We start from the raw sequence: 22,463 nt of genomic DNA, 5'->3' as shown, positions 1-22,463 counted from the left end.
GAGCAGAACCCCTTGATATGTTGACTTATCACAATGAAAGCCCACAGCACGGAGGGTGAGCAGCCTGGCATAACCATGCTTGACTGGCAGCTCTAAGTCACCAAAACTAATATCACAGAAAGGGGGGCCCATGAACCAAAAAAAAGCAATTCCATGCACCAGAGCAGCTGCAAACCACAAAATGGGAATGCATCAGCTGGAAACTGCAATGCAAGTGATTTCCCAGAGAAGGAGTGGGCAGAGGATTGGCACAGAGGACCTTAGTTTGCTTAGCTAATTCAGCTGCAAATCAAAGCCACAGTTGGAAAGATGATCCCCAAATCTGGATGGAGAAAAGGGCCTCCCAAACATGTGCAGGGATCCCGAAAGTGGCTATGAAGCATTCCTTTAGCACTCAGCTGTGACTGCTCGCCAAGGGCATGCCTACACATAGGGCTGGGAGTAGAGCAAAGGCAGTTTGCCTCACTTATCAGGAGTGTTTGCCAGCCCTCTCCTCCACCCCAGAGCTGAGTAGCAGTCTTGGAGACATCTGCAGCGTGGCAAGGAGCAGCCCAGGTGACTCAGCATGTAGTGAGGTTCCCTGAGGTGCCACAGTTCACACGGAAGCTCAGGTGATGTGGCAGGTCCTGGGAAGGTCCGTGTACCATTACTGCACCATAGCCCCTCATGGGCAGCCAGAGCAACTGTATTAGCCAGCATTACCTGCAATGTTGCAGCTGAAACTTTTCAAACTTTGCATTATCAAAGGCAGAAGAAACCAAGTCATTCACCTGGGACTTGCAGGAGGAGCTGCAGCATGCCTCATCTGCTGTGTCTTTCGTGCAAGACAGCTAGCAGGCTGGCAGGTAAATGCAGGAGCTTCATCAGCACCCCAACGCCACAGCAGCCTTACAGCTTCAAAAGAGAAGCAGGAAGGGGAAGAGAAGGCAGACAGTACGACACCAGCTGTTTGGGACAATAGGACAGCCACCAATCTCCAGGCAGCAGAGGCCGGATGGAGACTACATGAGCGCACAGAGACCGGGTGCCACTGTTGTCTTAAAACATCCCAGCTACTTTCATGTCTGAGTGGCCACATACGTCAGACTCAGAGCGTGCTGGGAGAAAGATGCTTGCTGGGAGGCCTGGCTCTCTCCTTGCCTGGAAGCGGTGGGCAGGAATCAGTAGCAACAACCAGAAGAACCCTGGGCAAAAGGAGAGCTGGAAACCCCTGCACTGAACAAGCAGAGATTGAAGTCTTTAGGAGCCAGGATGGAGTTGCCAGTGGTCCCTGTCCCCCAGCTGCCCACACAACTCAGCCTTCCACTCTGCTCCAGACCAGGCATTCAGCGTCTCCCCTCCTGCCTGCAGCCAGAGAAGGTCTGCACTGAGGTCTCATATGCTCAACCCATGGCCTTGTGCAGCTGAGTATTTTCTTTGGCCAGCATGGAAACCTCTGACCAACGCAGAGCGCTGAATCAGCCAGACAGGACTCATTAGTGCTGCTGGCTTGGTGCGTCCAGGACATGGCCTCTGCCTCTCCCATCTCACAGCAGTGGCTAGAGCAGAGATTTTTTTTTTTCATAGCTGCAGTGCTGGTTTCCTTCCGATTTCCTGCTCTAAAGGCTGAATCTGGCTCATCCCCTCCACAGCATCCTGAGTTATTTGGGTCAGGTTATGAGCTTTAACAAGCCAAAAACAAGCTGTCCAAGGAGGTTTCAAGACATGCTGATTAGGGCTCTGTAAAACTTGTTGTCCCAGCAGCCATCCTCTCCGGTTTATGGGGTTGTCAGAACAACGAAAGAAAGCAGAGCAGCCCGGACCTCATCCGGAGCCTGGGAACCACTAGCAAAGAGCACAACCATGACCCCAGCCTTCCTGCAAGGAAAGGAAAGGGGGACGCATGCTGAGGTTGAGGGGCAAAGCCCAGCAAGGAATCTCAGCTCTTGGGCATGCAAAATGCTGCAGAGCTGAAAGGGAACGAGGACCCAGCAGGCCCAAACCTACGTGCCTGCCCCACAGAGCTTGCACATGCTTCCCTGCCCTAGCCCTACTCAGCATCACTAAGAGCGAAGCCTGGCTCAGAGCGCAAAGGGTGCAAACGCGTCTTACAGGCAGGGAAGGGATCCTCTCCCTGATCGCATCCATGGTCATTGTCTGACCAGCCAGACAGGCTGCAGCCTGTTGTGGCCAGCTGATGCTTGTCCAGCAACACTCTGATCAAAGGTTCGTTTTTTCCTGTGCTAAGGACAGAAAGACTTGAGACTTCCAAGTATTTTGCTGGTTCTCCGAACAGGATGCCTGAACCAGCAGCAGGGCTTTCTTCTGCACACGAGCTATTTGTTTATGTTCTCTAAAGCTAAATATAGAGTTTGCCTGAATGACCCAGAATATTTGTAGCATGCGAGCCTTCGGCTCCCAGCCTAAGAAGCACAAGTCCTGATCTCTGGGGGTGGAAGAGATTAACCCATGGGTTCCCTCTGAGGCTTGTGGGGCAAATTTCCTGTGCGCTGGGACTCTGTGAAGGGCCAGAGGGTTACAGATAGGTTGAGAGTGTGGCTTAGAGCCAGGGGAAGAGAGGAAGCACCCTGCAGCTGTGCGTGGCACTGTGGCCATGGCTGAGGTGGGAACATGCCATGTGGGGCTGGGGGCTCAAATCCTGTTTCTTCGGGGAAAACTGAGCATAGAGCTATAAGGCACCCACTGGAAATACCAAGCTGCCTTGCTGGGCCAGGCAGAGTTATAGAAACACCAGCCCACTCCTGGATACAGCACCTGCAGTCCTGGGATGCCCCGTCTCCCCCACCCCAAGCTCGCCCACTCCTCTGCAGACGGCAGCCAAACTGTGGCGCAGGGGCCAGCACCCCACTGGCTTGATGCTCAGTAAAGGTGCTGTGCCTGCAGGCTCCATTTTGGAGGAGACAACAGAGTTGCTTTCAGCACATTCCTCCTTGGGACACCTGGTTCCATATCCAGGGAGCTGCTCCTTTTTCAAACTGCAGACTCCTTGAAATGGGTCCTCCCGAGCACCACCCATGACATCTATGGGGAAACATGCTCCTGGCCCTTCAGGAGATATCTGTTCTGGCAACCTGTCCCCTCCGCCGGCAAAATCATTGGGGAAAAAAAAGGCTCACTGGGGCAAGGTCTTCTGCAGGGTCTTGGAAACAGGAATGTGACAAAATTCCCATAGGAGTACTTTGAACTGGCCTTTTTTGAAGTACCTTCAAGACCTCCTCTCATCACTTCCCCCTAGTGCTCCAACAGGACAGTGGGGAGGGGAGGCCAGGGCTTCGTCTGCCCCAGAAACATGGCACAGTTGTCCAGAAACAATTCTTGCAGCTTTGCCATATTTTCCTGCCCATTACCCTGTTTTCTGCTTGCTCCCAAGGGAAGTGTACGTCTGTGCCCTTGCTCTCTCCAATCCCTTCCCAGGATGGTCCTGTGTTCTCTGCTGCTTTTCCTCGCATCACCCGAGTTAATCCTGCAGCATCAGCCCCAGGCAGCCTCCCATCTCCAGTTCACATGCCCTTAGCAGGGTTCATCATCACTGCTTGGAGGCAGGAGACAGCTGCCACCAGGGCTGGCAAGCCCCTGCTCCTGCCAAAACACGTTTCACTGCTGCAAGCCCCTCTGTCCTGGCAGAAGCCACCAGGCTGAGCAGGCACAGCCTGCACTTTGCCCCTCTGGTTCCTGAGCAGGGAACCTGCTGCATCATGTGGGCCCTCTGTCCCCAGCATGCCCAGCCAGGTTGCCACGACACCGGAAAATCCCCAGTATGCCACCCACAGGACACAACACTGAGTGCTCGTGGCACTGCCAACCCCAGCTTGCATTGGGCACCTTCATGGCTTGTGCTAGAGGGGTGATGGACTGAGCAGGCAGCTTTCATCTGGCACTGCTGGACCTACAGCCCAGGGGCATGGGGAACGCCAGGCCCTGTTCTGCCTCTCACCACTTGGCAGAAATAGCCGCCATCATGAGGCAGGCAAGGAGCTGCTGGAAGATGTGCAAAACAGGCCCCAGGAGCCTCATCCATAGCTGCCACTGCCTTTGGGTGGCTGACCTGGCCCGCTGCTCTCATGAGCCTTTTGTGTCACAGCAAAGCATCAGGGCCTTGGAAAGCTCTAGTTTCAGGTGCAGCAGCACTCCAATTCTTGCCTTTGCATCCACGTCTCTCTAGATGTGTCCCAGCCTTCAGACCCATGGATCTATCCCAGCTCTGCTCTGTTGCCCCTGGATTTCAACCAGTGCAGGCAGGCTCTGTGCAAGGAGACTGATCCTCCATGGGAGCAGCCCCAGCTGAAGTGCTTGTTATTTTCCCAACAAAAAGCCTAGTCAAAACTCAGGTCAAACTCTCCCTGATGCCACTGGATCCTACACACTGAATTCTGCCGTCAGAGTGAGGGAACGCAGCTACAGAGCTTGCCTGCCCTTCCTGGGATTCAATTCCTGCTTACAGCTGGGTCAAATATCCCTAAGCAGGTATCTCCAGTGTCGTACCCAAGCAACAGCTTCATGTCGCACCCTTGGGGCACCCAATCCACACCCACTGGGGCAACCCCTGCTCACAGGCCTCTCCTGAGCTCTGCCACAAGGAAGGGCTGGAGAGCTGCATGCAGCAGCTGTACCTCATATGGACTGGTGCTGGCCCTTCAGGAATGAGGCTGGGGCTCACTAGGCCCAAACAGCTGCGCCTCGAGGAGCTCAGTTGGGTGGTCATGCAGCAGGGCTTGCAGAGCATCCCCTGACTCACCAATGATGGCATGGACTCGGACGGAGAGCTGTGTGCGCAGGATCAGAGTCGGCCGTCTTCCCTTTCTGGGATAAGAGGAAATGCGGTGTGAATGCCCACAGCACCGAGAGCCCCATCCCCTACTATGGCCTCCCTGAGCGCCCCCTCTCTTGGCACCCAGTGCCAACCACTCGCATGCTGTGGCAGGAACATGCACACAAGGTCTCCGTGTCCACCCTCGGCCATTGCTGGATCACCAGAGGGCCCAAGCGCCCAGTTGCCCCACATTGCTCACCTGACCTCCTCGTAGAAACTCTCCAGATCATCCTTCTGCTCTAGCAGGGACAGGTCAAGGTCCAGGTAGTGTCCAGATGGTGAAACCTGCAGGGTGCAGTCTTCCAGCTGGAGAAGCAGACAGCACATGTGAGCAGCAAGCACTCATGTGTGTGTGCCCTGCACCCACCACGTGCCTCCAGCATGAATGGCTACAGACACATCCCCCCCAGAAGCCCAGGTCTGGTTCCTGGAGGAAGTGAGTTCCCCCTATCAAACCTCCTGCCTGCACCTTTGCTGCCCCAGCACTTCTAAGGGCCCTTCGGCTCAGTGCCAGACCTGCTTGAGATTCTGTCCCTGCCCTGGTCTGCCATGACTGACAGATTCAAGTGACCCATGGTAATCGGTCCCGACCTGGTTCCCTTTGACACTGCCAGCACTCAAGCTCCATCTCCTACTGGGAAATGCCCTAGTGCCCTTGGACCCAGGACACTAGTGGGGAAGCCCAAGATGCTGGTGCCAGGTTGGGAAAGTGATGCAGAGCGTGAGACCAGGAAAAATGCAAAGTGAGCCCAGCACGGACACTGGCCATGGTACCGATGGGCTTGCTGCTCGCTGACCTCCCACTTGGGCAGGATACACCCGATCTAGCCCAGGAGCTGATGCTGGAGGCTGACACATCTGATCCATGCCCTCAGGCTCCTCCTAGTCAGCAGAGGTGTAGCCAAGGTCCAGTTTATCTCCTCCTAGGGGTGGTTCCTTCGTGTGGGCAGATGAATTGCCTCTGGTTGTACAGTCTCCAGCGACTGTCAAGGTGCCTGGGCTGCCTGGCTTGCACAGAGACCCCACACCATAGCAAATCCCACACGGGTGTCCCAGCGCTGAGCGTTTTGCCAGCCTCAGACACTGACCAGCCAGCTGCGGGACGGCGCGTGCCAGGCCTGGCACAGGAGGGAGAGTGGGTGACTCACAAGGCCTGACTCAGCCTCCAGCTCATCAGGCTGCTAGGTGGTACCTTCTAGCAAGGCAGGGAAAAACATACACTGAGGCCAGGCTAGGGTAAAGCAAGGGCATCTTCTGCGAACAGCCTATGCAGAGCACCCGCTGGAACCCAAGTCATCAGGCACAGCATTAACAGCTGCCCTGAGCACTGTGCATCCACAGCGCACCTGAGCCACTGCACACAACACCCACAGCACGTGAGCTGCCAGGCACCTGAGCCACCAGGCACAGCACCCACAAAGTAGCCGAGCCACCAGACGCTCAAGCCGTTACAACACAGGACCCACAGTGCCTGCCTGGATGAGACCCTGTTGCCCCACACATTGACTTTCCCTTCAGTCCTCCTCCTGAACCCTCCTGTTAACACGGACTCATCACCTCTCTGGTTTCCCCAAGAGAGCTGGCAGGGCTCCTGAGTGAGCTCTCACCACCAGCAGCCCTGTAGAAGAGATCTGGCCTCATGATGTTCACAAGCTTGCAGCTCCCACAACCTCCGGGCACACTAGAAAGCGGGACAGAGCAGTTTGCCCTACAGGCCTGATCAAAACCAGAGGGACAGCAGTATCTGCCTGACTTTGCCAGCATCCTTGCAGCTGCAGGGCATCTGGTCCTGTTCCTAAAATGTTTGCAGCACCTCTCTTGCACCTCGGAGTAACCTGTGAGCCTTTCCTAAACTCTTGCTGCCACAAGGAGCAATGCTGCACAGAAGTGCTATATAGCTACCTGGGGAGCCAAGGACCAGGGAACAGGAATAAAACCCTATTATTAATAAAGCTAATGCTGCAAAAAGAGCAAAGAGCACATGCTGCATACAGGGAATAGAAGTGAGATTCATCAGCCCTCTAAAAATACATGGCTTCTCAGACCCAAATTACAGAAACCTCTGGGTGCACCTCTGTGACTGAGGCGCTCAGATGCAGATGACCATAGCTCATCTGGCTTTATGATCAACAGTTGTTCCCCCAACTCCTGGAGGTCAGGGAAAGCTGAGGACACCCTTGGCAAAGACCAGTGCTGACAGCTCTGAATGTCATTCCTGCATTTCACTGTGTTTGTTTTGCACTAAAACTCTGGTCACAAGAGTGCACAAGACTTTGCGCATCTGACTTCAGCACGAGCACAACTTCCAAAACCAAAGGGAAAAGAAAAAGCTCCTAGTGCATTAAGATAACTGATGCCTGACTAAGGCTTGGGGTAATTGGCGATTTGTCAGGGCACTGCCATTGGTTCCAATACAATTGCTATTGTTAGCATCCACTCCACCTCCTGGGATGCTTGGCTGAGTCGAGCGCGTGCAATAAGCCACCACAGTGCTGGCCACATTAGATACCCATGGCAGCATGGCACCAAGCACCTGGCCAGCTGGCACACTGATACAGCCTTGAGAGCTTGCAGGGCTGCTGCTGCCCAGCAGCACGTCATGGGAGACCAAAGCAGTGCTTCCTGCACCAGTCCACAGGGGGTCTAATGCAAGAGCTCCTGGATGTGAGCTCTCTGACTATAAAATGGGGTATTGCTAATGCTGACCGCAGATAAGAGTTCGCTTGCTGGGGAAAGCTTAAAGTCCTGCACGAGGGCTGTGCTCTCCTAGGGCATCTCTCTGCACCTTTCCAAGTTCAGGGAGCATATGGGTGCTGCAGGTTGCACCAGCAGCTGGCTGCAATCAAATACAGTGAGTAGCAACTCCCACACAGCTCCAATACAAAAACATCAGCTCTACTGGGTTGCAAAATCCCAGGCAAGCCAGGGTTAATGTTTATGACTCCTACTGGGGCCTAGTTACATGTCCCAGCTGGCTGCAGAAGCCAAGCCCCTGGAATGCAGCTGTGAGTTTCCCATGTGAGCTTGGCAGTAGCGGAGCTCCCCACAAGGGATGATCCAAAGACGTAGCCCTGGGTTTGGATGCTAACCCCCAGGCTGAGAGCATCTGCAAGCACCAGCCCCCCTGGGGATGGAGACAAGCTGTTCCAGGCTTGGGCTGCCCTAGGAACCCTCCTGGGGCAGCACTTCCTGCACTGGAGAGCACTGACTGCCCCAGGGGCTTGGAATGGGGTTACTCCAGTGCCCTTGGACAAGGTTTTACCCGTGCCCTTGGACAAGGTTTTAAGGCATGTGTCACGGGCCTACGCCACTGACATGCAAGACCTAAGCCCAGGCCTTGTGGTCATGCTGCTGGGGACAGTATGTTTAGGCCACAGGGTACTGATAGCTTCAAGAGCACAGCTGCCTCTCTGCTCCAAGACCCCAGCCCCAGAGGGCAGCTTTGATCCATCTGTGTCATGAGTGTAAAACAATTTTAAAATGGTCTGTGCTGTAACCTGGGCTTTGTGAATTACAGTGCATTCACAGACAAACCAGAGCTGGGGGAAGGGAGAGTGCATCCCATGCTCAGACCTCTGGCATGCTGCTCCTGGGACCCCCAGCTAGCCCCACAGCAGTGCAGATATCCCCCATCCACGGCACAGGGCAGTTTGCAGGACTTACGCAGATCAAGAAGAGGGCTGGTGCCATCACTGGAGGTGTGCAAGCACCATGTACAGGAGCCAGGCTCCCAAAGGCCTGGAGAAGGTTTTCCTGTCTGTCTTAAAACCCAGCTCTCCACTCTGATGGCTCAAACCTGAAGCATGGGGAAGGTGGAAACACACAGGTCTCCCTAATGGTACCAGCAAATGCAAAGCCAAGCAGCAGAAGCCAGCTTTGAAGCTCAGAGAAGACATGCCTAACTGGTAAGTGACTTCTCAAGGAAAGCATGATTCCCCTGGAGCAGTACTGCCCTCTCCAAACTGCGGGGGCATGCAATGGAGACATCTCCACCTAAGCATGTTTAGAAGACTCTATAGCCAAGGTAGACGCACAGACACATCTAAAATCAGCTGGACTAGTTGCCTTACAAGCCTTTGCTAGGATGAGTTGAATTTTTCTCTGCTGACCAGCATCTGAACAACTTGCTCAAGTAGGGCCCTCTGCAGTGTCAGGGGAGCCACATCCTCTCCCAAATGCAGCTGTTTCTATCTTCCCAGAAAGAGCTGCCCACATCAAGGGCTGCAGTGCTCAGAAAGCAGGATCACCACCACCTCCCAGAGAACATGACACCAATCTGCTAAGCCACATGCTGGAGAAGCATCACAGATCCCAAGCGAGAGGCCCACAAATCCATGGGCCATCCGGCTAGACCAGCCATTTCTTTGAACTGCCATGGCTTTGTCTTAGCAGAGACTTGTATGAATAAATGGAGAATTTTCCCAGGTGCCAGAAGGCATTTTATTTAGCTGGCGCTCTAACCTGAGTCCTGTCCGAATGGTGAAGCCGGTGCTGTGCCAGGGCAGATGTAAGGTTATAGTGAGTCTGAGTCTCCACTTTCAGCCCCAGGGCAACCCTGCAGCCAGCTGCCTTGCTAGTCCTGACTTGCTCATACCAATGCGTGCTGGTACCATGTGCCTTTGTGGAAACCAGCAGAAATGATGATCCTGGGCAAAAGCCAGGAGGCTATGCAGAGCACTTGCAGTCCAGCAAGGCCACTGTGGCATTCACACTGCAACTCTGCCTCGGAGCAAGAAATGAGACCACACAAGAGAGCAATACAGCGTCTCGGCTCTTTTTGGAGACTGAAACAAAGAGGTAATGCTTCCTGTGTAATCCTGGTTTCTATACATTGAGGAAGAACTCTTCTGGGCTGGGATCAAGAGAAAACCCTCTGGATACAGTAGCCTTGTGATGCTTGGAAACATAATCTGTCCTAGTTTCTTATACTCTGTAAGCAGGGACTCTCCAAACCTCAGTGCTTTCCAAACCCATTTTGAGTCTATGAGTCAAGCTGTAATTTGTTACACATCCCAGATTGCCTATGGCTACTCAGCATCTTGATTGCAGGGTTTGCTTTTGCTCACCAGAAATGGTGATGCATTTCCTTGCAAAAGTCAGGGTTTCAAGTAAGCAAGTCCCATTGCCAGGCCAATAAGTCAGACTTGTTCACATCTTCCTCACTGTCCCCAAAGCAGCTCAAGCTTGCAGCACTGGCCACAGCAACAGCTTACCCTCTACAGAGGCGTTGCTTGAGAGCAGACATTTTAAAGCTGAAATAAGAGTGCCCATAAAGGTGCTTAGCAACTAGCAAGTTAATTTAAGGGTCCTGGGGCTCAGTTAAACTGGTGCAGCTCTCTGGAACAGAGAAGGCCCAAAGCAGAAGAAGAAGACATGCCATCTTGGCCTGTGCCCAGGGGAGAAGGCAGGGCAGTGAGCCCTGAAGTGAGTTCAGGGACAGAGGACTTGCCAGGACTTGTTTCCCCTGTGCCTCTGGGGCAATGAACTTGCATTTTGCTCAATGCCCTCTCACAGCTGGACATGCATTTTAGGGTTCCTTTCCCCCAGGAGAGCAAGAAGTACACCTGGAAGGAGCCAGTTCTTCTCATAAACATCAGCACTGGCAATGGCACAGGGACAGGCTACTTCAGAGCCATCCTGTTTCAAGGACGTTGACTCTTTTGCAGAAATCCTAGCAGGCTCTCACCTCCCACATCACTCATCTCCAAACACCAGCATCAGCCATTGCCTCACAAATAAGCTGTCCCCAAGCTAGCATCGCCCCAGCTCCTTCTTCCCCCCTCATTTCCTACAGCCTATCCCTGAATGCTGTTATGCTCGGCACTTTCTTGCTCCCCACCATTCCCCGGGAGCTACTGCTGGCCCCAGCACTTTCTCTGTAGCAGAGAAGGCTCACAGGCAAGGCAGGAAAGGGACAAGCCATGTCGATATTCATGCTGCCCACAACAGCTTCATACTCTTCCTGTTAAGCCTCTATCACAGCAAGGCATGGTGAGAGCCAGTGTGAGAGCACACTCCAAGGACATACAGTGAACATTCTTTTTATCTGACTTCTCCCCCTTTCTAACACTTTTTTTTTCATTAACCACAATTTCCCAACATTACTGAGCTATTTAGCGATCTAGCCAGCTCTCTGACTCTCTCAACCTTTGGAGCACATTTAAAGAAACTCTTTGGTGACAACACTTGATGCAGAGATGCTGCTTGCCTTCTCATGCGGCCACTCAGCCAGGCCTGATGTAGCTGGCTGCCCTCAGGATGGAGACAAGAAGGATCCAGATGGGTTTCCAAACCAAATCAGCCCCAGCTGCTTAAGAAGAAACCCACATGGCCAAAGGTGCTTTAAACATACTGCCAGAAGCTGGTGTGCAGACGCCAGGGCTTGGGGCAGAGCAGAGCTAGCAGGAGGGCCAGAGGAATGCCAGGACTGCAAAGCAAAGGCACAAAATGTGCCGCATGAGAGCAGGGCCACCTGGGGTGGGGGTTAGTCAGCCCTGGAGCAGCGAGTGCTTGGAGATACACCACACAGCCATTCTAGGAAGGGTCTGGGGAGTTTACTGAAATATTTATTATTTATTCCAGCTGAGGCAGAACTCAAGCTTGAGACAGCAGGGCACTGCTAAACACAAGGCACCAGAGAGTCAGGAATGCCCAGCATCACAAGTCTCTGCTCGTCCTCCCCAAACACAGCTGGATTCATAGTTTATATGGCTATGAAGCCTGCTCAGGGCAAATTTTATGAGATCAAAAGTCTGGCCAGATGCCAGAGTCAAGAGCACTACAGAAATATTTGTAGCGCCCATAACTCATAGCATTGTAGCCCATGTGTTTGGGGCATTCACCTCTATCCACTTTATATACAAGCAAAAATCTCTTGCACCGTAGCTGATACAGTACTGTTCACTCTCAGACATGTGTCCTATGGTATAATGTCAGAAAAAAAAAGCTCCAAAACAGATGCAGCAGCACCTGGACTCAGTGCCGCAACTACCCCGCACAGGTGGCTGACACAGCCCCGCTCTATCTTCTCTCTTATCCTCATGTCCAGAGGAAACAGACAAAAATAAGTGAAAGAGAGTCTGCAATTAGCCACAGCCTGAATCTGGCATCACAGGCACTAGGAATGCGAGAAGCCCTTGAAGGAGCAACCCCACCAGGCAGTCAAAAATATTCACATTTCAACCACCGTGATTTGGTTTTGGGGCTGGTAGGGTGGTTTTACTGGCCCAGTCCCTCCCAGGATCACAGATTAGGCTCAGGCGTTTACAACCAAATCCTTTTTCAGCCAAGACAGAGGAGCAGCTTTTACTTTTTTAGTGAAAGCTGGAAGCAGCACGAATGGGCAGGCTTATGCCTCCTTGGAGTGCCACAAGGGTGTTTATTACCAGGCCACTCAGTTACTGCCTCCTACCCTTTTCTGCTTGATGGATGGGAGCAAGTGCTGGCATTGCCTCATCTCTTATCATAGAAAAAAAACAGGCTAGGAGGGCTCTCTGGAGGTCACTTTGCCCAGCCTCCTGCCCAAAGCAGGCCCAGGAACTGCACACTTGCTTGTGCACTTCCCTCTCGGGGCACAGCTCCTCCATCTGGGGCCTAGGATAGACTTGTTTCTTATCAACAGATCCCATCCCATTTTGTCTGTCACGTTGCAGGACACGTGTTCAACCGCTCTCCCGAGAAGCACTGCTCCACAGCACAGAAGCAGCGATGGAGGGGAGCTGTAGCTCTGGTGAGTGACCAGTACCCAGCAGAGCCCAGCAGCGACCCCAGCAAGATCAGCCATCCAGCAAGCTGCTGCGATGCTCCACATGAACACTCAGACATAGCTCCTGCCCTGGGACCCATGTGAACAGTGAGGACCGTGCCAGGAACCAGGGAGTACTGAAAACTGCTATGTAGTGGGATTTTCGTTTAAGTACTTAGCAAGATGCAGATGGAATAGTTTCAAAGTAGTTAAATTAGCGGGGAGGCAACGCTGGTGATAATTCCTAGTCTCCACTGCTTTCACAGTACAGCAAAGCTACCAGGAGCACAGAGCCAACTTGATAATTCCCCAGATGTCCGACAAGACATACATCATCCTGCCAGCTACTCCGAATGTGAATTCTTCAAGAGGGCTGTAACCTGCCTGTCCTCCACTGCTATTTTTATATATTGATGTTGCTGCTTCTGACCCATCCTGCTCATTGTTGCTCTTCTCTGATGCACACTCAGGTATTTCTGCCTTTTCCTCCCATGCCAGTTGTTCCAGGCAAGCATATCAAACTGCAGCCCTCCAAGCAAACTCATAAGAAAGCACACTGGCTCAAAGCCCTCCATAACTTTCCTCCTCTTTGCCCTCTCAAGTCAGTCCCAGGCAAGTTCCCCTTCGCTTTGGGGTCGGATTTCTTCATTCAAAAATCACTTACCCAAAACCGCCCCGTGCCACCACTGCAAATATCTCTCTAAGCTGTCTTATACCTGAGGTCTTTGTGAGCTCAGTTAAATGCAGCAAACTCCCTCAGAAAAGCTCCTTTCTTATTTAGGAGCCACTCTTCACAGCCTCCCTTTGGCCAATTAGGAAACAGAGAACAACCAACCCCACCACTGCTGGTGGGATGGAGCTTGCATACTATATGCATGCCCCGGGCATGCACCGAGCGCTTCCTCTCTCCAATAGCTTTTCTCTTTTGTATCAGCATGGAGCGCTTTTTGGGAGTGGAAGCACAACCTATCGCACCAGTGCAGGCGAGCTATTTGCTCTTCCTCAGGTTTCCGGGGGAGGAGGGGAAGGAAGGCTCCAAGCGGCTTGGTATTGCAATTGTTTGGAAAATCCCTAGATTCAGAGCTGAGATAGCATTGCTGAGACACCGGTGCAGTGCACAGGTCATGGGAGCACAATGGCCTTTGGAGAACAAGGGGACAAGCAAAACAGGGTCACTCATGGGAAATCCTTCTAAGGCAGGTAGTCAGAGACAGCTCGCTGCTGGCATCAAAGCTGCAGCACCTCAGCCCTGCAGAGGAAAAGAAACTGATTGCCGACAGCCTCTCTGTTACCCCTGGTAATGTGGTTTGCATTCGCAAAAGGCCAGTGCAGCTATGGCCCAAGACTCAGTAGATTGGTTTGCAACTGGATGTTGGTTATATATAAGTAGTTTTTACATGTTTGTAGAAAACCACTTACATAGACCTGCTAGGTTTAAAAACATCAGTATCAAATCAACTGAATGCCACCAAAATGTGCTACAAAAATGCTGGAAACTAAAAAAAGATATTATCAGCCTGAATCAGAACAATACGGCTGGCCACCAAAGAAAATAAAATGGGAAGATATTTCAGGCACGAACACACTTTCCGGAAAGTATGAAAAACTCATCAGCTGTAGGTCCCATTTAGGAAGTAGAAGCACTTAAAGTGTCGCTGAACAGGGAGCAGGAGAGGCTGTTTGATGGCCGGAGGCAGCAGGCCCAGGCACAAGGATGCACAGTGATGTCAGTGCAAGAAGCTGTTTGTGACAGCACATCTCTGCCCTGGGGCACATGTCAGCTTTACCCCATAGCCTCGCTCCTTCAGTTAGCATCTTCACTGTTCCTAAGGCGAGTAACTCCTCTGCAGGACCTCAGTCTTTCCCCAGGGGTCAGTAACCCACTAAGCGCCTGCATTTCAGTCCTCCTCCAGGCTAGCTGGCCAATGACGGGGGAGACCCATCCATACCTATCTCCCTTCTGGCCTTTTCCTGCCCATTGTCACCAGTCCCCTGGAAAGCCACTGTAGAGCATATTCTGCCAGGCAGTATGGTAGCGGTTCTCCATAGCCAGCATCCTTACGCATGCTGCCAGCTCCCACCACATCAGGACAGGTCTAGCATTGGACATTCCCACCTGAATTTTTAGAACAAGTTCTAAAAAGGAAAGGAAAATCCGGCTGTTCATTTGCTAATTTTAGTGCGGCAAGTAATGGAACTCCAAGCATTACCTGGCACAAAGGGCATATCCAGACGAATAAATCTTTCTAGAGTTCATGCCAGGCAAACGATGCCTGCACAGTCTCCAGAGTGCCAGCTCCTAATTTGAACTAGATGGCTCAGGTAGCCTGCACACAGATCCTGATGCCCATGGTGAGAGGCTCATTGCAGAGACATCAGCTCACACAAGCCCTAGCAAGTGTCCCAGTTTCCTTGTTGTCACATCAGGATGTATCACAGCTGTCACACCACACACCACACAGTCCTTGCTGGCTCAGGAAGGCTCCGTGAAATGAAGGTAGCATGGGATAAGAACTTGGTTTATAAGCCCAGAGCAGCATCCTAGTAGCCCTTCCATGATTTTGCCAAGGACCACAGGGCGCTTCACAAAAAACTATAGAAAAAGCACCTGGTATCTGCCTCATGCAGAGAGCAGAGCCTAAACCTGTGTGGCAAAGGAGATCTTTTGCCCCACCTCCAACACATCTCTGCTGGACAGAGGTCTTCAACGCACTACACACAGCTCCCCTGCCCTGGGGAACTTCTCCATTCAACCTCCAGCCTCCTACGCCACCTGCGATGCACCACTCTGGCACTCCAGGATGGCGATCCTGTTACAGACAGCTCCTGCCCAGGGAGGAGAACATATGCCTGATATTTGAGTTTGCTCCATTTGTCATGTCTCAGGCTGTTTGTTCCTAAACAAACTCCATTTAGTCACTGACTAAAAATCCCATGACTGCGACAACATGAGACGCTGCTGCTTTGCTCCAAGAAAAATGAAAATCTGGATAAAAGGGAGCTTGTTTGGTGCAGGCAAAAGTCTCACAACAAGTCCCTTTCTCCTGGCAGACCAAAAAGCTCCACTCGCGTGGGAGTCAGGCATATTGAGCCGATTTCACCCTCCTGCTGCCTCCGACTCTCCCACCTCACAGCCATGGCTCCAGGAAGGGAATGCTCCCTCTGCCTGGCTGGGCATCTGCCATTCCCCTCCCTTGTCTTCACTCCTATGGCCCTGTGAGCTGCAAAACAGAGATATTTGGCCGTTGCCAAAGTGGGGAAGGCATGCTGCCAGGTTCTGCGCCCCCACACATGCTCATAGCAAGGAAAACAAGCCTGTCCCCACCTCAGTTCACAAGAGGAGGCGTCATGAAGGATGGTCAGAAAGTGTCATGCAAATGGAGGAGACTCCCAAATCCCTGCAAAGGATGGAGGTAGAGTACCCCATCTTGTCTGCTCCCCATGCCCTGGGAGAAGGGGTCTTCAGGTTCCTCTTTCTCTCTCCTCCAGCCTGAGGGCATGGTGCCAGCCCAGGTTCAGACATGGATGCAAGCAAGATATCCAGCAGGGCACCAGTGCCTCACTTCAGCCTCCTCCCTTCCTCCCTACTGCTCTTTCCTGTAGCAGAGAAAGCGGGTGCACGTGGAGCACAAGCCGTCTGCTTGCCACACCAAGGGAAAGGAAATTGCTCAGCACATTTTACTCTGTGCGTTACTTTCTGTGAATCTCTTGAGCAGCAAATCCACCTCTCCTGCCAAAGCAAACCAGTTCTTCTGTGGGATAAGGGGCAAATGGCCTTCCAGCTCTCAGGGCAGCCCAGTTCTCCCATATCACCTTTTCAGGCCCTACATGCTGTTGACGAGCTGGAAGGCAGGCCGGGTGCAGGTCTGGAATATTAGAAAGGCCGCTGCAGCCAGCATGCATCTCTGTCATCCCTGACCCATCCAGGGTAGATACTCAAGTACAATGGAGACATCAGCTCCTTCACCTTTCTCAGTAAGCCATCACTGCTGAATTTCTCTCTGACAGAGCTAAGAAGTGCTCAAATAACTCCAAGCCCACTGCTGTCTCCACGCCAGATAGGCGAAGCAGACTAAAGATGAGGCTCAGCTATGTTATCCTCCCGACAGACAGTGTGGAAAGGGAGGCTGCCGTAGTACCATGTTTCCCAGCTCACTCCCAGAGACAAAGCCATGCCTAGCCATTGTCCCTGCTTCCCGAAGCACATGAACATTAATGCTTTTGCTATGTCAGAGCTCTGTTGAATAGGGACTGGTCTAAACAAGCATATCCACTTCCTCCAGGATGACTCATTCAAGGCCAGAAAAGAAATGGCATCACTATAGGGGCTCACGAAACCCTTCCATGACTCACATGGGAATGGCAGTGATCACTTCTGCAAGTCCCTAGGCACCGTCTGGCTCCTGCCAGCGGTCAGGACTCACTGTGGCTCTGCACATTTGTGGCCATCCTTCTGCACAGCAGCTTCGTCCCCATCCTCAGAGTTCTGTCACAGCACAAACATGGAAAGCCCTGTCCTTCAGATACATTCACCATCCCCTCATTCCTTTCAAGGAACAGTCACAGTTTCTCCTGCTTCCTCCCAAAAACATCATAGCCCAGCTTCCTCCTGCCCTTCCCAAACCTCGCCTTGCAAGAGCCCAGCCTTGCCAGCTGTGATCCCCTTGCTGCTGCAGGCTCTCACCTTCTCTTTTCCCCTGCTTTTTCTCAGCTGAAAACCCACAGGTTTTAACTGTCTCCTCAACCCCTTGCTTCCACTGCCCCATGCCACCTGGGAAACTGCTCTTTGGCAGGGCATCTGGCCTAGGGCACACACTGCGTCCAAGCAATGCACAGCCCTTGAATAGTGGGCCAGGCCAGGAGGTGGATTCAATTGCTCCCCTAACTGTGCTCACCAGGGGAGCTAGCTCCTTGACAGAAAAGCCGAAGTTCCCAACATGGCTTGGGCACCGAGGCTGGTGTATCCCTGCCAGGACAGAGAAGGGGCAAAGCCCAGCCACAGCACTGCAGACACAACCTCTTGCAAGAAGCACCATGACAAGGCAGGTGTGTACACCCACCTTCCTGGCAGCCTCATGCACAGGAGCATGAGAGATGTTTTGGGAATGGTGAGGACCAGCCTCTCCTCTGAGGGCACTTTCATTCATTTCATAGCTGTCCCCTCTGCACACTCCAGCAGAATCGTGCCACTGACTTGAAGACAGCAGTCCATGCTGAGAGGAAGGCCTGAACCTGGCTCACCTGTCCACTACCAGGGTTATATTTTAGGGTAGTGACGAAACTGAAACTCTGTGCAGCAGAGCACAGAAGACAGGCAAGGGCACCCAGGTCCCTGCACAGTTGCTTCACCTAGCTCCCAGCACCATGCCGGCCATGGCCAGCACACACTGCCATGTGCTGTGTGTGTGGAATGGCGACCCCCAGGGCTGCTGGGCAGCAGAAGCCCCCAGCCCCACAGGGCACACCAGGCCTCCAAACCCATACAGCCTCCCAGTGCTCCAGTGCCAAGCAGTGCCATGGTGCTCTGGTGCCCTGGTGCCCTGCCACTGTGGCACCCCAGTGCCCACCTCCTATGGTGCCATCATGCTCTGTCCCTTGCAGTGTCCTGGTATTCCAGACCCTCACGGTGAGGTGACGTAGTGCCAGTGCCCCGTGGTGTCTCAGTGCCCTGGTGCCCGTCTCTGACAAGCCCTCACTGCCGGTCCCTTCTGCTGCCCCGTCCCCTGAAGCTCCTCGGCACCCCTGCGCCCGCCCGTCCCCGGCAGTCCCACAGAGCTCCCTCCTCCCCGTCTCCACGGTTCCCCGGCGCCCGTCCTGCACGACGTCCCACGGCCTGGTGCCCCGGGGCCGTTTCCCGCCGCCTCGTCCCCCCAACCCCGGTGCCCGGTGCCCCCGGCGCCCTCACCGGCAGCGGCGCGCCGAGCAGGCGGTGCAGCGCGGGCAGCTGCGCACCCAGGGCCAGCGCCTCCGCCACGGCGTAGACGGGCGCCCGCCGCGGCTCCGGGAAGCTCCCGCAGCCGAAGGGGTCCGCATCCTCCAGGTACTGCACCCGGCACGGCACCGCCGCCTCCGCCATGACGGCGCCGCGATTGCCACCGCCCCGGCTCGCTGGAAGGGGCGGGGAGCGCGGCCAGCGCGGCCGGCGGGGTGAGACCCGCCCCGCCCCGCCGGCGTCGGCGTCCTGCTCGGCCCCGGAGGCCGCACCAGGGGCTAGCCAGGCCCGGCTTTCGGGATGGGGGTGGCTTTGCAGCCGCGGCTCTCTCCTGCCGGGGAGCCAGCACAAGCTGCTGCGGGCTGGATGCGCCGGGAGCCACTGCGATGCTCAGGGTCTGCCGGGATGCTCCCAAGACTGGCAGGATGCTCTGGGTCCTGCTGGGAGGATCCACCAGGATCCACCGGGATGCTCCAAGTCTCCTGGGATACTCTACGCTTGCCAGGATGCTCTAGGGCCTGTGGGGATACTCCAGGTCTGCCAGGAGGCTCCAGGCTTACCATCATAGTCCTGAGCATGTCAGGAGACTCTGGGACCTGGTGGGGTGCTCCTAAATCTGTTGGGGTGTTCTGGGACTTTCCAGCATGCTCTTGAGCCAGCTGGGATACTGTGGGGACTGTTGGGATGCTCCAGGTCTGCCAGGATGCTCTGGGTCTCCTGGGATGCTCTTGGTGTCCTGGGGTTGTGCCGTGCTGCCATTCAGAGGGACCTGGACAAGCTGGAGAGTTGGGTAGAGAGAAACCTCCAGAAGTCCAACAAAGGCAAGTGCAGGGTCCTGCACCCGGGGAGGAAGAACCCCATGCAGCAGTACAGGCTGGGGGTTGACCTGCTGGAAAGCGGCTCTGCAGAGGAGGAGCTGGGAGTGCTGGTGGACTACATGTTGAGCATGAGGCAGCAATGCGCCCTTGTGGCCAAGAAGGCCAACGGTATCCTGGGGTGCATTAGGAAGAGTGTTGCCAGCAGGTCGAGGGAGGTGATCCTCCCCCTCAGCCCTGGGGAGGCCACCTCTGGAGTACTGTGTCCAGTTCTGGGCTCCCCAGTACAAGAGAGACATGGCACTGCTGGAGAGAGTCCAGCGGAGGGCTACAAAGATGAGGAGGGGACTGGAGCATCTCTCCTCTGAAGAAAGGCTGAGAGAGCTGGGCCTGTTCAGCCTGGAGAAGAGAAGCCTGAGAGGCGATCTCATCAATGTGTACAAATATCTAAAGGGAGGGTGTCAAGGGGATGGGGCCAGACTCTTCTCCGTGGTGCCCAGTGATAGGACAAGAGGCAATGGGGCACAAACTTAAATACAGGAAGTTGCGTCTGAATCTGAGAAAAAACTTCTTGACTGTGAGGGTGACAGAGCACTGGAACAGGTTGCCCAGAGAAGCTGTGGAGTCTCCTTCGCTGGAGATATTCAAAACCTGCCTGGACGCGATCCTGTGCAATGTGCTCTAGAGGACCCTGCTTGAGCAGGGAGGTTGGACTAGATGATCTGCAGAGATCCCTTCCAACCTTGGCCATTCTGTGATTCTGTGGATGCTCCTGAGCCTGCCAGGATGCTCCAGGTCTGCTGAGATGCTCCAGATCTGCCAGGAGGCTCCAGGTCTGAAGGGATGTCCTGGAGTCCTCTGGGATGCCCCTGGTCTGCCAGAATGGTTGGGGATCTGTCAGGATGCTTGAGAGGTTTGCATGCCATAGGTTAATTGAAATGTGGGTGGACATCTGTGCAGAAACTCCTTGTTCTCTGGTACTTGGTCAGAGACAAAACCAGATGATGGGCAATTTGGTCAAATTAGAGCATATGAATGACTTGCTAGAGCTGCTCTATTTCAGGCAACCTACAGCCAGCTAAGTTATAGTAATATAACCATGGCAATGTGATAATTTGGCACGTCCAAGGCTGATGTTAATGCTAATGAGGGAGTTATGCGTCCAAGATGGATTACATAGTAATCCAGTGTATACAGTGAATACGGCGTATTCATTGCTGCAGTTCAGAGAAGCTTGGAAATGAGCATGCAAAGCAAAGAAAATGAAGCCTAAAAGGTGCTTTTAAATAAGTTGTTCTTGAGCTCTTTTCTCAGCATATTGTTCCTTATTACAAGGCTACTCTGATCTGCTGTGGGTTGCTAAATACAAAAAATCAAGATAACAGGCCCTGACTGATTCATATCGCAGCAATTGCACAAAAGGGCTCTGTGAGGTGAGAGAGTGACAGTGTTGCCATGTACTCTCTGCTCCACGAGCTAAGGACCCCTGTACTCCTTTTCAGAGCAGGTCATGAACACATCTAGGAAAGGCAACTGCTTCTTGGAGGAGCTCGGATGCCCAAACCACTGAGCAGGCAGACCTGTGACCTCTGGGAGGACCCAGCAGCAGGAGAAGCAGCACGTGAAAGAGCATCATCCCAGGCCATGGTCCTAGCAGTGTGTTCACACAAAGGGAGGGATAAGAGCCATAAGGGTAGGTCTGATGACTCTCAGACTTGACACAAAGCATCCCTGGGGACACATACGTGACTAAACTGAGGGAAGATGCAGGCTGTCAATGGTGATGCTTCTTTTTCCATACAAGGCACCAGAAAGCTGCAATCTGGAGAGTAAGGGAAGTCAGTGCTGGCATCCTGGCAAGGAAGGTCCTGGGGTAGTGCCCAATACCAAGGCTGCCCACTGCCTCTCACTGTGTCTGTCATACTGGTCTAGCCTGAAGCTACATTGGCAGGGAGGAGATAGTGATTTGGCCAGCTGGACATATCTCATGTCCACACAAAGGACAACTCAACAGAACAATGCTTTGTAAAGTGGGTTGTTTTTTTTTTTGACTGTCCATGCAGTGACAATGGTCAAAAGCATAGTAGACTGTTGGCAAGAGTGCAGCTAGTGGGGTGAAGGGAGGGAGGTTTCCCCTCTGTATGGGAAAATGCAGAAGAATGTCGAGGAGAAAGGCAATAGAAGCTAGCCAGACCATTCCATGGGAAAAGGAGCATCTACAGGGCAGGCTGACCGGTAGTCACGTGGCTGAGCCCATGCCAGTGTCGTGCTACACCTGGGCTTTGAATCCGTGGGCTCCACATACTCACTGTGCATGTGTGTAGTCCATAAAAACCTCACACACTGCCCCTCCTCAGCATTCCTCATCATGGACCAACGCTCAGCGGTGCCAGGGACTCTCCCGTTCCGTTATTGCCTTGGTGGGGAAATCACTGGGGAACCCCCCGCTCAGACGCAGAGTAATAAACGCTTGATATCGACCATTGCATGCCTTGTGTTTGTGTATCTGTCCCTGCCGGGAGCCGAGGCATTGCCCCCACCTTACCCTTACACCCTCTGCTCAACACTGGTGAGAGCACTTTTGAATGCTGGGTCCAGCTTGAACTCCCACTATGAGAAAGATATGGGCAGACTGGAATGAGTTCAGCAGAGGCCCCTCAGATAGCCAGGGCTGCAGCACAGGAAGGATAGCAAGAAGCTGAGGGAGCAGGGTTTGATCAGCCTGGAGGAGAGAAAGCAAAAGAGAGAATTTAATTATCTTGCACTACCTAAAAGGTGATACAGAGAAGCAGGAGCCAAACTCTTCTCAGAGGTACCTCTTGAAAGCTCGAGAGGAACCTGGGCAAGTTGCAAATTCTGACTGGATGTAGTAAGCAAATTGTTCCCCAATTGCTGTGTGAGTGTGGTGCAGCCCTGGAACAGGCCCTGGGGAGGCAGTGGCATCTCCATCCTCGGAGACTTTCCAAACCCAACCAGAGAAGGCCTGAGCCACCTGCTCTGGATTTGCCATCAGGCCTGCACGGAGCCCAGGGTTGGATGGGAGCCTCTCGTGTGCCCTCCATAGCCTTGCCTTGACCCTGTGTGACAGTTCTGCTCTGCACATGCCCTGCAGAGACAAGGCTGTGATGCCCTGCCCTGCAGCTGCACCATCCTTCCTCTGCC

General features: G+C 53.5%; 1 protein-coding gene across 9 annotated transcripts in view; it reads right to left on the bottom strand.

Moving 5' to 3' along the window:
* Nucleotides 1-18,717, bottom strand: part of FHOD1 (formin homology 2 domain containing 1) — a 31,719-nt gene extending 13,002 nt beyond the window's left edge. For 5 of the 9 annotated variants that reach the window (XR_011143200.1, XM_068955691.1, XM_068955694.1 and 2 more), the window contains exons 1-3: nucleotides 18,460-18,663; nucleotides 5,010-5,116; nucleotides 4,736-4,800 (exon numbers count right to left, since the gene is read on the bottom strand). Coding sequence is in view for 7 of the 9 variants with exons in the window: in XM_068955691.1 (XP_068811792.1) it covers nucleotides 4,736-4,800; nucleotides 5,010-5,116; nucleotides 18,460-18,630 (343 nt within the window). In the remaining 2 variants the exon portion in view is untranslated. Of the gene's footprint in view, nucleotides 1-770; nucleotides 895-4,735; nucleotides 4,801-5,009; nucleotides 5,117-18,459 lie in introns of those variants that run through there. The other 4 variants (XM_068955697.1, XM_009676775.2, XM_068955696.1 and 1 more) reach the window with 4 other exon arrangements.
* Nucleotides 18,718-22,463: the final 3,746 nt, after the last annotated feature.

This window comes from Struthio camelus, chromosome 10 (genome assembly GCF_040807025.1).
Source record: "Struthio camelus isolate bStrCam1 chromosome 10, bStrCam1.hap1, whole genome shotgun sequence".
Classification (NCBI taxonomy): domain Eukaryota; kingdom Metazoa; phylum Chordata; class Aves; order Struthioniformes; family Struthionidae; genus Struthio; species Struthio camelus.
This window is presented reverse-complemented; position numbering and strand designations above follow the sequence as displayed.